The sequence below is a fragment of the Zonotrichia leucophrys genome, chromosome 12 (assembly GCF_028769735.1).
Source record: "Zonotrichia leucophrys gambelii isolate GWCS_2022_RI chromosome 12, RI_Zleu_2.0, whole genome shotgun sequence".
Lineage (NCBI taxonomy): Eukaryota > Metazoa > Chordata > Aves > Passeriformes > Passerellidae > Zonotrichia > Zonotrichia leucophrys.
Genome location: NC_088182.1, coordinates 2,566,958 through 2,581,222, shown reverse-complemented (window position 1 = coordinate 2,581,222; position 14,265 = coordinate 2,566,958). Strand labels below are relative to the sequence as shown.

General features: G+C 42.7%; 1 protein-coding gene across 8 annotated transcripts in view; it reads left to right on the top strand.

Moving 5' to 3' along the window:
- Positions 1-14,265, top strand: part of CHL1 (cell adhesion molecule L1 like) — a 135,109-nt gene that overhangs the window by 104,312 nt on the left and 16,532 nt on the right. For all 8 annotated transcript variants that reach the window (XR_010441821.1, XM_064724106.1, XM_064724112.1 and 5 more), the window contains 11 exons: positions 752-863; positions 1,545-1,711; positions 3,203-3,368; positions 4,500-4,624; positions 6,698-6,799; positions 7,010-7,207; positions 8,337-8,407; positions 11,353-11,575; positions 12,771-12,886; positions 13,044-13,248; positions 13,479-13,601. Coding sequence is in view for 7 of the 8 variants with exons in the window: in XM_064724106.1 (XP_064580176.1) it covers positions 752-863; positions 1,545-1,711; positions 3,203-3,368; positions 4,500-4,624; positions 6,698-6,799; positions 7,010-7,207; positions 8,337-8,407; positions 11,353-11,575; positions 12,771-12,886; positions 13,044-13,248; positions 13,479-13,601 (1,608 nt within the window). In the remaining variant the exon portion in view is untranslated. The remainder of the gene's footprint in view (positions 1-751; positions 864-1,544; positions 1,712-3,202; positions 3,369-4,499; positions 4,625-6,697; positions 6,800-7,009; positions 7,208-8,336; positions 8,408-11,352; positions 11,576-12,770; positions 12,887-13,043; positions 13,249-13,478; positions 13,602-14,265) is intronic.

Sequence of the window (14,265 nt, the reverse complement as noted above, 5' to 3'; positions counted from 1 at the left end):
CCTTTGGGTTCCTCATGGTTCCTTTGGGTTCCTCATGGTTCCTTTGGGTTCCATGGTTTCATTGGCTGGTCATGGGCATCTCATAGTTCCTTTGGGTTCCGTTATTTCATTGGCTGGTCATGGGCATCTCATGGTTCCTTTGGGTTCCTCATGGTTCTTTCTTTGGCTGGTCATGGGCATCTCATGGTTCCTTTGGGTTGGCCCCAGATTTTTAGAAATGTTGTCCAGATTTTTGCAACCGGTTTTATCATGGGCAGTGTGATGTGCTTAGCACAAGCACTGCTGAGCTTTGGAATATTTTAAAAATGTGGTTGTGGTTGGGCTCAAAGACTTGAATTCAAACACAGTCAAACCACTGTGTCTGGGGACTGAACTGTGGCCACAACGCTGGTTTTGAATTATTAAGTGTATTTTTAATCTTTTATTTCAGTTGTGATGCTTAGTCTGTTCCTTGAAGAAAGAGAGTGAGGGGAATTTATTTAATAAAAGACATCTCTGGAGGCAGCAGAACAGGGTCTATTTTCTCTCCTGGATGTTTCAAATTCTGCCATGTCCAGCAGTAAACCCAGGTTATCTGTCAGTGAAGGTCCTGAGATCTCAGCTGCTCAGTGCAACTCTTCCAAACAGCTGTGAAATTCCCATTAAACACCTCAGCCTCTCACCCTTGCTGGAAAAGGGCAGGGTGCAGGGCCAATATTTATATTCCTAGTTTTGACATGCAGTGCTGCTCACTCTGAATTCTCTCCTGCAGATATTGCCCCCCTGATACTGACCCCAGATGAGGAAAACTACGCCACAGTTGTGGGTTACAGCGCCTTCCTGCACTGTGACATCTTTGCCTCACCTGCAGCAGATGTCAGATGGTAAGATACTGGAAATTGGGTTTTGTTTAACGTGAAACAAGTTCCTGCAGGCTTCCCCACGTTTGAAAAGTCTGCTAATTATAATTTCTATGGAGTTCAGAATAGAAATTTGCAACAAAACTGTATATAATGTAAATTCTCTGTGTTTAAATGTGCTTTTGAGAATTCTGAAGAACTGGTTTGGAAAAAAAGAGTTCCTGGAAGTCCTCAATATATTTTTGAGACAAAGGCCAGGTCATACATTAAGCAAAACCATGCTGTTTATAGCCAAATACTGCTGCAGCTTCATCAGTTTAAACTTGAAGGGTTTGCTGACAACCCTTCAATTTTGGACACACTATTGAGGTGGAAGTGCAGTGAGTGCAGTGACTTACAGAACACATTTACCTGGACATGCATCCATAGGCTTGGAAATCACAGGATTGTCACAGCAGGTGACAGGTGCAATAAAATTGCAGGTGGCAGCTGCAGATTAAAGACAGAGCATTTTAGAGAACTTTTTAGACTCTGTCCCTGTGGGTTTGATGTGCAGAACTTCATGATTTGCTGCATGAAGTATCTCACTAATCCTGACTTAAATTGCCCAGCGGCAAAGCTGAGTCCCAAAATTCCCCTGCAGTAACCCCTAACCATGAACTGACTCTTCCTGCAGTAACCCAGGCCTGTTTTCATCACCTTTAGGACTAAGGATGACAGCATAGAGCCCCTTTCAACGTTTCGCTATGAGGTGAACAAGAACGGCACCCTGGAGATCAGGAACACAAAGAAGGAGGATTCGGGGTCCTACGCCTGCTGGGCTGCCAATTCTGTGGGGAAAAGAGCAATCACTGCTAATCTGGATATAAGAGGTGAGAAAAGAAAAAAAACTTTCACAGCTGCTAAGATTTTATGTCTAAGTTTCTCAGAAAGTAGTGAATATTCAGTCCAGGGTACAGATTTATTCTGTGACTTCAGGAATTCTCTGTGACTTCAGGAATTCTCTGGATATTCCAACCTGAAATTATCCACAGGTCTCGTATATGTGTAGCCTTTAACTTTTCAGCTGGATTTCTCCGTGCTCTCACATAGTGCTCATTTTCTTCTGGATGCTTGCAGGAGCTGCACAAGCCACCAAAAATTTGCATTTACACATTATCTGGAAAGGATTTTCCTTCCTTTTTGTCACTGCCCTGTTACACTCAGGGCAGGCTCTTGGCTCCTGGGCTTGGTGGGGTCCAGATGTGTTTCTGCTTCTCCCTCAGCTGTGGGATTCCCTTCCCTAAAATTCCTCCCCTTTTGTTGATCAGAAGGTACATCCCAAACTGGATTAACTCCCACCAATCACATTGCAGGGTGCTGCTGCTTGAAGGATTTTGCACTGGGTTTTTGCCTGTTTGTTGATAAATATTTTTAAGCAGAGCAAATAAAAATCCTCGGATGTGTTTACTTATAAATTTGAGATCCGTCCCTGGTGCTGCAGCTCTGCTTTAAGGGATTTGTGTGGTTGCTTGGCAGGAGGGGTTTTCCCTGGAGGGTGTGATGGCAGTGGGCAGCTCCTGTTGGGCACACAGGTGGCATTTAGTGGGTTTGCTACAAATTTGCTTAGGATTTAGGGCTTGCCAATAAAAACACAAAACCCTTAAATACTCAATTAGCAAAGCTCTCTGATGTAGGTTTGCTGTGACAAACTTGAGGAAAAAGCTCACTCATTGTGTTCCATTTCCACCCACTCCCTTGGCTTTGGGAATTTTACAGTGCTAATAAACATGAAAATGTACAATGAAATTGTCACAGAGCAACATTTCACTGCAGAAATAAATTCAGCTAAACGCTTTCTTCTTACTTATTCATCTGTTTCTGCATTCAGATTATAGTCAATTAAAAGAACAAACTTGATTGCAATAATTTTTTCTCACTTGACTTTAATATGCTTGTAATTTTTCTTGGATCATTGCCAAAGCTTATTTCAAATGGCAATTAGACATAAAAATCATATTCAAGCCTTTTCTTTTTTTATCATCCATTTCATGACAAGCTGCTAACAAGGATTTTCACCTGTAACTTTTTTTTTTGAGGATTTTTTTTTTCTGGAGCTCTTTGGTTTGGCATGAACTAAAAATGTTTCAAGATAAAAAACGTTTGAAGATAAAAAAAATGTTTCAAGATAAAAAAAACCGAAATCTTGGCAAATATCTATTTCAAACCCCACCATCTTTCACTTGAAATGTTTGTATATAAAACAAAAAAAAAGATGTGGTTGTTGCTCCTGAGGTTGATTTGTGTAGATGAAGTGCTTGGTGAAAATTTGATGTAATAGCCCCTCTCTCACCTAATCAAAGTGTTTTTCTGTGATCAATCAGATGCTACAAAACTTGTTGTTACTCCGAAGAACCCCCGAGTGCTGAAATCACACTCCATTTTATTGAAATGCCAGGCTGAGTATGATTCCCACTTGAAACACAGTTTTAAATTATCCTGGAGGAAGGATGGAGCTGAGCTGCCAGTCAACAGCACAGAAGGTGGCAGGTGAGTGGGGAAGGAACAAGGCTGTTCTTGATCTCAGCTGGATAATCTGGCGTGGTGCTGGAGCTGGAGTTTCATTAAACATGAGCCTTAATAGCTTGAAATGCAAATTTATGTCTGCACAGAATTCTCCATGTGATACGTGAGTAGATCTGCATTTTGCACACATCTGAATGTAAATGCAGCAATGTGAGTTTTGAGCCAAATGGGTTTGGGTTTATTAACTCTGGTATCATCATAGCAGCATATAAAGTTATATATTAATATATACATAATACATATCTGTATTTTAATGTATAATATAAATGTTGGCCCAACCCAAATACACAACCCTGACCCCAGAGCAGATTGTTTCTCCACTTCGGTGGAACCAGTATTTTCTTGTAGTTTGCACTTATTTAGCCAAAACAAAGTCTTTGCAATGTGATGGTTAACAAGTTTCAGGGATTCCGACATGAATCTTTCCTACATATGAATTTAGGATTTGCAGGCTGAATTTTGCCCTATTTTTGGATTTCCATTGACCTCAGGGGGCTGGAGCTCAGCCTTTATTCCATAGAGGGGTCCCACAGGGGGAAATCAGATGTCTTTATTAATTACCACAGGAGAGAGATAATTCCCTAAATATGGAGAAGCTGAAAATCCTGCTGGGCCCTTGTAGGATGGTGAGGCAGTGCCATGGAAACTCCATGTCTGCCATGGAGCCCATGGCCTTGGATTCTTGGCAGCTTCCCTGCTGCTTGGGACATGGCACAAGTGCCTTGGGAATGCTCAGTTTCCCTCAGTCTTGCAAAATTTCCATCACAAACCCCATATATTTGTCTCATTAATGACGTGCCAAAATCCTATGGCCCAGACGCTCATCTAGTGTTTCTTTTCAGAGCAGGATTGACAGGCCAGCCTCCAGCCATGGAGGCTAAATTGCCACAAAATACAAATAATACTCCTCAGCACAGTGTAGGGCAGAGCCACAATTACATTTAATGCAGCAGGCCCAGTGTGCAGCTATTTGATGAGAGTGCCCTGTGCCAAGTTCTATTATGAACAATTTTTCAGAGAACAACATTGTGTGTCATACTCATCTTACTTATTTTTCTCATCCTTATTATGTTTCTTTTTTTTTTTTTCTTGCAGGATAATTCTGGACAGGGATACCCTGTTCATATCCAGCGTTCTCCTGGAGGATCAGGGAGTTTACAAGTGTGTGGCCAGCACTGCCCTGGACACTGCTGAGGCAGAGGCACAGCTGATTGTTCTGGGTAAGGTCGATTTTCCTGCTGCAAGGAGTTGCAGCAGGAATTGCCACTGCAGCACTTCTTTGCTTCCTTTCACAGAGCCTCAATATCCCAATTTCACAGAGCCTCTCACTCCTTAAGCTCAGCTCTGCTGTCCCTTATCTCTGGGAATGGTGATGCTGACACAAACTCGATTTATTTTCATCTTTGCTGTAGAAGGTGAGGCAGCATTTTTGCCTCAGCTCAGAGGCTGCAGGAGTTGCCCAGGCTGGAAGGTGTGAGAGCATTCTAAGGATGGTTCTGCTGCTGCTTTGAAGTCCTTGGCCAGTCCTTCACAAGAACTGGACTGTTTTTGAAGGCCATCAGGCAAATATCTGGATGTGCAGCTCCTCAGAAGATCAATGCTGGTTAAGCACCTCAAAGGAATTAATTCTATCTGTGAACTGAGCATGAATGATTGTCCAGGGGCAAAGAGAAGAGCCTTGACCCCCTGGTCAGAAGCTTGGCTTTCTGAGAGCATCCTCACCACCTGCATCCCTCCCTGAAGGACCCTTGGAATTAAAAGGATGAACTTGTGGAGTGCTGTGCACCCATTGCAGCCAAAATTCTGCTTTTTGGTCGCAATTTCAGCCAGCCTGGTCTAGGTGAAGGTGTTCCTGCCCATGGCAGGGGGCTGCAATTGGATAATCTTCAAGGTTCTTTCCAACCCAAACCATTCTGTGATTTTATGATTCTCTGTCAGCTTTGCATCATTTTAATTACATTTATTTTTGCTTCATTTTACATTTGTATTTATTGCTGGCAGTGATTGCAGCAAGAAATAAGTCAATCTGCCCTTCAAGATGTTTTTCCACTTTAAAGGAGTGATATTTTTCAGTAAATAGTAAATTAGGAAGATGCTGTGCACATTATTTATGGTGCTGTGTCCTTCAGTGCTGTATAATTCAAAATGTTTGTAGATGATTCGTTACTTCACTGATGAAAATTTCATAAAGCATTTTATTCCTTTTTGAAAAGGTGCTTTGCAGAAGAAGAAAAACATTTTGTGCTCTCATATTGCATATGAGAAAGGTCTTGGTGAATTAACAACATTCTATTTTCCAAGTGAAAAATTCAGGTTTTTGCAATCAAGAACTGGTGGGCTGACTGAAGAACTAAATAGAGACATCAGATTATGGGCAACTAAGAGTAAAATAAATATTCAATTAGAATAATTCTAAGTATTTGTTGTGTATTTAATGATCAGGTAGAGGGGTGAGAATATTTAAGATGCACCATCAGCATCTTTAAATTAATATATTGAATTTTAACCAGCTGTACTCCGAGGATAGAGCAGCAACATGCCTGCAGATTCAACTCCTGATATTTTCCCAGGTACAAGAGAAATAGGGAAAGAAATACGAAGAAAAGAAAAAAATCCAAATATAAACTTTTTAACTTCTTGATGTACTCTGAGATAAAAACTCAGTATTGCAATTTTAAAAAATCAGTACAAACGCAGTGAATTTTTTTCACAATGACAAAGACCATCATGGTGGTGGAAATCGCTGGTTTTTCTGTAAGAAATTACATTGTCAGTCAAAAGTTTACTTGGGACAGCATTAGTTGAGCGGGCAGGTAGTGAATGTCCCAGTTCCCCATTAATGCAGATCCCATGGCGGGGATAATGGATGTTCTCCTTTCCCTCACACCCTCTAAGGCCAAGTTCAGTGACTGCCAGAGCTGAGGCTCCTTCTCCCTCTCTGATTTTTCCCCTGGTAAATCCATGTGATACTGGACCTGCCCAGAGCAGGGTCAGTACCCATTAATGACTGAGCAAACCTTGGGGTTGACTTGGAAAAAAAAATCTGTTGTTGCAAGCAAAATAATGCAGGTAGGGGGAAATGAATTCTAGAAGGATTCTATGTTTAAGGCAAAAATCAGCACCTGAAGATTCAAGGTCTTTCCAAGCAATTCCCACTTTCCCCAACCTGTCCATCTTGAAATCAGGAGGAGTTTCACCATCTTCACTGACTGTGCTGTTCCAGCCCTCTGGAAAATGCCAGGACAAACAGAAATAACTTGTTGTGCTCCTGACACTTCTCCTTTCTTTCTCAGATGTTCCTGACCCACCAGAAGATCTCCAGCTCTCGGAAAACCAAAACCGGAGCGTTCGACTCTCCTGGAGACCTGGGGCCAGCCATAACAGCCCTGTGAATGGTAGGAAGGGGTTTCCAGCATAACTTTTTAGGGCAGTTTAAAATTCTGGCATGTCTTGGTTGTCACAGGACACAAACCCTGCTGATGACCAGATTTAATCACTTTAACTATGACAGTTCATTTGTTGCAAGTTAATTTCCACCTGCGCTGTTCACACTAAGTTGGTTTTTTATCTTTTTTTCCTTTTTTTTTTTCTTTTTTCCTGCTCAGAGTCAATTATAGAGTTTGAAGAGAACCACTGGGAGCCGGAGATGTGGCAGGAGCTCATCAGAGTGCCAGGGAATGACAGCACAGCCCTGCTGCCCCTGTCCCCATATGTGAATTACCAGTTCCGCGTGGTGTCCGTCAACGCCGTGGGCAGGAGCCAGCCCAGCAAACCATCCCTGCGCTATGCGACCCCTCCAGCTGGTAAACCTGGCTCTGCTTTCCTAAATATTTGTATTTTCTGTGCTTTTTTTGGAATATCTGTGCCCTCCCATGCTCCAGAGGGTGTGAAGGAATCAGGGGAGCTTGCACTGCTCTGTGGCAGCCTCAGGGATTATTAAAAGTAGATCTTGTGGTGGGAATTGCCCCCAGCTGGTTTGGTGGACTGGAATAACCCTCAGTAATTTTGGTGGGGCAGGTGACCACTTAAATTGACTTTATTAACTAAAACAGTGCATTTTCAGAGAGGTAAAATCATCTGGAGGACGTCTCGTGACAAGCTATATTCTGATATTTTAGATATTAATGAGATGGGAACCCTGCTGGGGTGAATTCTTCAGTGATTGGTAAAAAAGAGCAGCCCAGCAGTTGCACATCAAATGTCCAGGCGTTGTTTTGAGCATTTGATGTGCAGTTAGAACAAATCTAAATTTTAATGACCCAACTTGCTGTGCTGCATAAAATTCCTGAAGGTGCCAAAGGGAGGAGTCCATGCTGCTGAGTTTTCCTACACCTCCAGCGCCTCACTCTGCTGATTTTCCACCCTTTGCAGACCTTCATGGACAAACAGTTCCTGCAGAAGAGCTGGATTTAGAAGGAGCCTTCCAGGAGCAAAAATCTCCATTTACAGAGCATTCACTGGGGCAGAAAATGTTGTCTCCCTGAAAGTCATTTTAGAGGCCAACTGTTCAGCACAGCATTTGCATTCCTTGGCATTTTCTCTCTTTTTTTCCCCCATTTGCACCAATTTCAGTTCCCTCCTCAGCTTTCCAGCTGTGTGTGCACCTCTAATGATGCACCTTCTGTTTGCTATCCCCACAGGGAGAAAAATCTCTTTCTCATAATCCCCCCACATCTGGTGCTTTCAAATCCAAAAGTCACAGTTCCATGTTAGCTGGTGGCTCCAACCAACAGGGACACTTAGGAATCCAAACTGCATAAACAACGTGCTTGGGTCCCATCAGCTTTGCTGATCCAAGCCATTCATCTTGTGAACGTTTTTTGTTTAAGTGTCTGTCACTAACAGGGGAAATTCCCATCCTTTTTGGCATTTGAATGCTAAATGCAAATAAACGGGATGTGCAAACTGACCTTGTCACCTGTGTGGTTTCAGCTCCAGATAAAAACCCAGAGAACATCCGAGTTGAAGCTTCTGAACCCAATGAAATGGTGATGAAATGGGAGGTAAGGCAAGATTAGCAAATCCTATAGGAATGATCCTTTATTCTTCTGAAAGATGAATTTGACTTAAATTTATTCTGCATTTTCAACCCCGCTATCATTTTTAGTTCAAAAGCCTGGTTTTTATGTCTGACTTCAGAAGATATTAAAAAAATATAGAATTCCTGTAAAGCATAGTGAGAATTCACCAGAATTTGTTCTTCTCTGCTTCTTTTATGCAAGAAACTGCTTCTGCAATTAAAATTACCAGCCAGGCCCAGGGAGGGGATGGGAGGCTCACGGCTCCTGCCCTTGCAGCCTGGAAGTTTTAAAACACCACAGATCCCTTGCCCAAGAGAATGTGAGCTTGAATTTTTACACCAAGAACTAAAGGAATGTGGATAAACCTCCAAAGCCTGTGATGTGCATCAAAGGAATTATGTAAAAGTCTTGAGGATGGTTTCCAGGCTTCACATTTCCTGGGTTTTAAGCCTTGAGCTTCTGTGCCAGCAGTTGAGTTATGTATTCCTTCATTTAGCACAAATATCCACAACTGTGGAGGGAAGCAGGTTTTTGTTGAGGCTGGAATTACACACAATTTGCATGAGATTTACTCCTCAATCTGCTGCTCCCAGTGAAGAACAACAGATTTTTCCCCAGTGGGGTAGAATTGTGTCCAAAATTAAATGGCCCTCAAGATCCGTGGGTTTGGACTTGAATGGGATTTTTGCCCAGGGTCAGAAGAGACAATTCTGCCTCTCAGAAAAGCTTGGGTTTGATCTTGGAGGTCTTTTCCAACTTTAAGGAATTGAAGAAATGCAGAGTTTTATTACCCAGTATGTTTACTGGGAAATACTGAGATTTGAGCACCAGGAACTTCATAATCACTGCTCAGACAGGGCAAAAGTGGAAGTGAAAGCTGAGCCTGAAGGGAGAGAATGGGATGGAAGGGCTTGGTTAAATCCTGTTGAATCATTAAAATGTTGTTAAACAGGATATTCATTTATTTATGGCATTTCCTGTGTGCTTTTCGGAGGGACTGCTGGGCACTGCACAGGCTGTTTCTGACAGACAAATGCTGCAGAATGATGTTAATCTGCCTATTTTGGATTAAGAGACCAGCTGAGCTTTAGTGACTGGGATTTTCAGGCAAGGATTTGCAGCTGGAAGGGAGATCAAAATAAAAGTCCAGCAGTGCTAAAATTTATATCTATCCAAGAAATCAGATTTTTAGGAGGAATTTTTTACTTCTCCAGCTTTTCTTGCAAATCCCATTCCCTGGGATTTTTGCTGTGGAGGTGGTGCCTGTGAGAAAGCTGCCCAACCTCCCAATTCCTTTGCCTCAGATATCCCAAAGGTCCTCACAGCAGAGCAGATCAGTGGGAATTTTTGCAGATCCCCCAACTTTAGTTCTCCCTGTGCATGGGGAACATCAAAGGGAAATAACTTTCTACTGGTATTTGATGCTATTTCCTGTCAGACCTCTTGGAAACAAACCAGCTGTTATATATTTCATATTTGCCTATATTTAAATATTATTAAAACCAGCCTATATGGTGGGAAACACCCACAGCTGTTCCAGTGTTTAGCTTTTTTGGTAGGGTAGGTGATTATTTAACTTTCTTAATTAAAGTAGTGCATTTTCAGGGAAATAAACTCAACTTGAGGATGTCTCATGACAAGTTATTGCTATACATCTCCTAATATTTTATAAATTCCTGTTAATTAGCTGGAAACCCTGCTGGGATGAATTCTCCAGCTGATTGGTAAAAGCAGAGTGGCCCAGCAGTTGCACATTAAATGTCCAGGCGTAATTTCAACCATTTGGTGTGTAGTTAGAACAAATCTAAATTTTAATGACCCAACTTGCTGTGCTACATAAAATTCTAGGATAAAATGCAAATTTTATCTCAGCTAAAAGGCACACACAGCCTTATGCCAAACTGTGCAATTCAGTAGTGCTGAAGGCGTGTGGTTTTACCTCACACAGGAAAACCTGTGGCAAAACAAAACCTGATGTGTGTAGGAGGCAGAAATACGGCTCCTAGCAATTAATCTGGATTTTAATCCAAGCCTTTCACTCCCCTTTCTCTTGAAGTCATGTTGTTGTTGTTACAATCACCCTCAAATTAAAATGACAGCAAAAAACTCAAAGCTTGGGGGTTTTGCCCATTTTCTCTCCCGGTGTTGAAACACACATTCCAAAACTGCCACCCTGTTCTTCTAAGTTCTTCTAAACCTTCTGATGCTTACATTCTTGTAATGAACTTCCTCAGTCACTTTATGTAAATAATTATTGGTTTTACATTCTTCTCTGGAGGAGGAGAAATTTGATGGACTGTTGTCTTGTCCAGTGTCATTGGAGAGGTGGCACTTTCATCCTCCAATCCACTGTCACTTTTGAAAGTCTATAAATGTTTGGGTCAGAAAATAAACTTCCCTTCTTTTTACTTTGGAGGTTCCAGCGTGCATGTCGTTTTATTTCATGTCCTAGAATGTCACAGACATATTTTATGAAAAATCCTTTTATTAGGATCTTTTCTCCTGAGAATCTGAGAAGCTTCAGCTTCTCCATGTTTTGCTGCTTTGCAATGTGATTTGGAGAATTGTTTATCCAGCATGGGAAATTGTTTTTATCTGATGATCAATGACAGCCACCTGTGTGAAGGCTGTGAGCAGTCACAAGATTTTATTATCATTCCTTTCCTTTCCTTGCTAGCCTTCTGATGAAATCCTTTCTTCTATTCTTTAGTGTAGTTATAATATGTCATTTCCTTTAATCTAATATATATCATAAAATAATAAATCAGCCTTCTGAAACATGGAGTCAAGATTCTCATCTCTTCCCTCATCCTGGGACCCCTGTGAACTCCACCACACTAGAGTGACACAAAACCATCCCCTCTCCCCTCAGCTGCTGTTTTGTGATTACAACAAAAGCAGACAAGATCTCTTTTGGTTCTCCCCAGCCACTGAAGCCCATGGAGAGGAACGGGCCGGGGCTGGAGTACAAGGTCAGCTGGAGGCAGCGGGGTGTGGAGACGGACTGGAACGAGGAGCTGGTGAAGAAGCACTCCCTGAGCGTGCGGAACGTGCCCACCTTCGTGCCCTACGAGATCAAAGTCCAGGCTGTGAACAATTTAGGATCTGGCCCGGAACCAAACATCACCATTGGATATTCAGGAGAGGACGGTGAGTGGCAGGAGCTTGGCTGTAAAAATGGGGGTTTCTTGTGCTCGGGTGTGGGGTGATGGATTGGGCAGCCCAAAGCAGCTGGAATGCCATGCTCAGCCTGATGGGCTCCATGAGGCAGGGACATGACCCATGCTGGGTGCCTGGCTGCCAGCCTGCTGGAGTGTGAGGGGTTTTTTGGAAAGGTCACTTGTGCTCTCATTAATCTCAGTTGTTGGCTTAGTCTGGGCACTTGTTTGAAGGCCACAGTCCATGAGAAGTCTCTGAAGTGTAGCAGTCGGGTTGTACTTGGTAGGGAAAAAATGTTTGGGCTCTCTGAGGCTTGACCCAACAGTTTAACGCTGTCAGAAGTTAAATACTCTGACAATTAGGGACAAACTGGCAGGCACTGGGTGTTTGAGTGAATTTGCAGACAAAGCCACATTCCCATGTGTGCTGGTGTTACCTCATCCATGAGTTCCTGTAGAATGTGTCATCCTCTCCAGCCTGGGTTCTGCCCCATTGTTTTCCATGGCTCCCACATGGAGTTTCAGTGCTGGAAATGGACTTGGTGGTGGTCAGACAGGAGAATCCCCACTGCCCACCCAGAGGTGGCAACAGGAAGGTCTGGTGGTGCAGAAGAGGTGGTGAATAGTGAGAACAAGAATAAAGAAACTCCGCAGAATGTTTATTTTCTTTGTCTCTCTGTGATGAGTCTAATTTTGCATCTAGCAGTGCAAAATCTTCCTCGCAATTCAGTTGTCAATGGATCAAGGCCTCCTTTTTTTCAGGCACTGTAATAGCTCTCTGTGTTATGCAGTGATTAAAATCCTACTGTTTAATGAGCTTAGTTGTAAAATGAAATTGATTATAAAAAAACCTTTATGATTGCCTTCTTGAGTGCCGTGTTAATCATTTTTTTTATTCTTCTCACTGCTGTAAGCATTGCTTGAAACAGGAAATCATAAATACTGGTGTAGAAATTCATGTGTCCCAGTACACATGTATCTCAACCCTCAGCAGAAAAATACAGAAAAATAATGTTTATTGGCCCATTCCACTCACTGGATGCAGGTGGAATGGCTTTTTGCTTGCCTGCAGTGAGACTGCATGAAATGGCACAGCTGGAGCTGGAAAGCCAAGCCCTGGAGCTGGGAACAGTGTGAATCTGGGCTCTTGGAAGTGTTTTTAACACCTGAGACTTTTGTTTTTACAGTTCCAGATGCTGCTCCTGCGCGCGTGTCGGTGGAAGTCATCAACAGCACCCTGGTCGAAGTCTTCTGGTCGGGGATACCAAGGGACAGAGTTCGTGGGCACTTAGGAGGCTACAAGGTTACAAATCTCTCTATAAATATTTGTATATAGTTGAATAAATTATTAAATGAGTTCCAGATTGCGATCTCTCATTTTTGGGCCGGTGAGAGAGATCATGATCATGCTCATCCCCGTACAATATAATTTGTTAATAGAAATCCCAATCTCCTGGCAGGTGAACTGGTGGAAGACAAGAAGCATGCTGGATGGAAAGAGGCATCACCCAGAGAAACACTTCCTGACGTTTGTAGGAGACAGGACCTCTGGGATGATTCCTGGCCTGGATCCCTTCAGTGAATTCCGCTTGACAGTTTCGGCTTTCACCTCCAGAGGAGACGGCCCTGAGAGCTCCCCTGTGTTTTTTGAAACTCCAGAAGGAGGTAAGACAAGAGGAAAATATGGGATGGAGGGACATAAATTGAAATTGTCCTTGGGACAAGGTGAGTTGATTGCCTTATTTAAGGTGATAGTAAAAACTCCACCATTTGTAGAGCACTTCACTCGAAAGGGGAGCTGTGGGTGCTGAGCTAAATTATATCCTCATTTAACAAGAATTTGTAGGGACAGACCAGTTCACTCTCCTCTGAAAGCTCATCTCTGTGTCTTCCAGTCCCTGAACAACCACGTTTTCTCAGGATCCTGAACTTTGACCAGGACTCAGTCACTCTGTCCTGGGGGCTTCCCAAGAAGGCCAATGGTCACCTCACTGGCTACATTCTGCAGTACCAGATAAGTATGTGCCTTGTTTGCTTTGAGTTCAGAATTGAAGCAGGATTAGTTAAGGAAAACTCCCAGGTGTGATGTGCACAGAGGCTGCCAGAGGGCAGGCTGCAGTTTTGCATGCAGTTTTCCATGCACTTTTCCCATGGAAGCTCCCATTGCTGCCATCCCCTGTCCCACATTTATAGGCTGATTCAATTATTTCATATTGGCAGATTACCCCTAATGTAGTGGCTAAAAAGACCCATAAATTGTAGGTGAACATTTTACTGGAGGGAAGCTCATTTAATACACAGTGCATTGTGATGAGAGCCCTCTATGAAGCCACATTAATGTAGCTCTGCACATTCTGTCAGGGAGTTTCTCCCCCCTAAGGTGCCTCAGAAGAAACACAAAGGACCACCTGAGTCATGGTGTTGAGTAATCACACTGAAAACAACCAAACACCAGGGGATTTCTTTCTTTCTTGCCTAGGAAAGAAATGAGAAACAAAGACTCAGGCAGGACCCAGTACTTAGCCCAGACTGCCACAACACCACTTGTGTGGTGTGGTGATAATTCGGTGTATTTTACACATTCTTTGAGGGTGGTAAAAGATGAGTCTCTGCCCTATTTAAAAAAAAATAATCACCCATGTACTTTACACTTCTCCCTGCTGATAGCAGAACTGCTCAGAT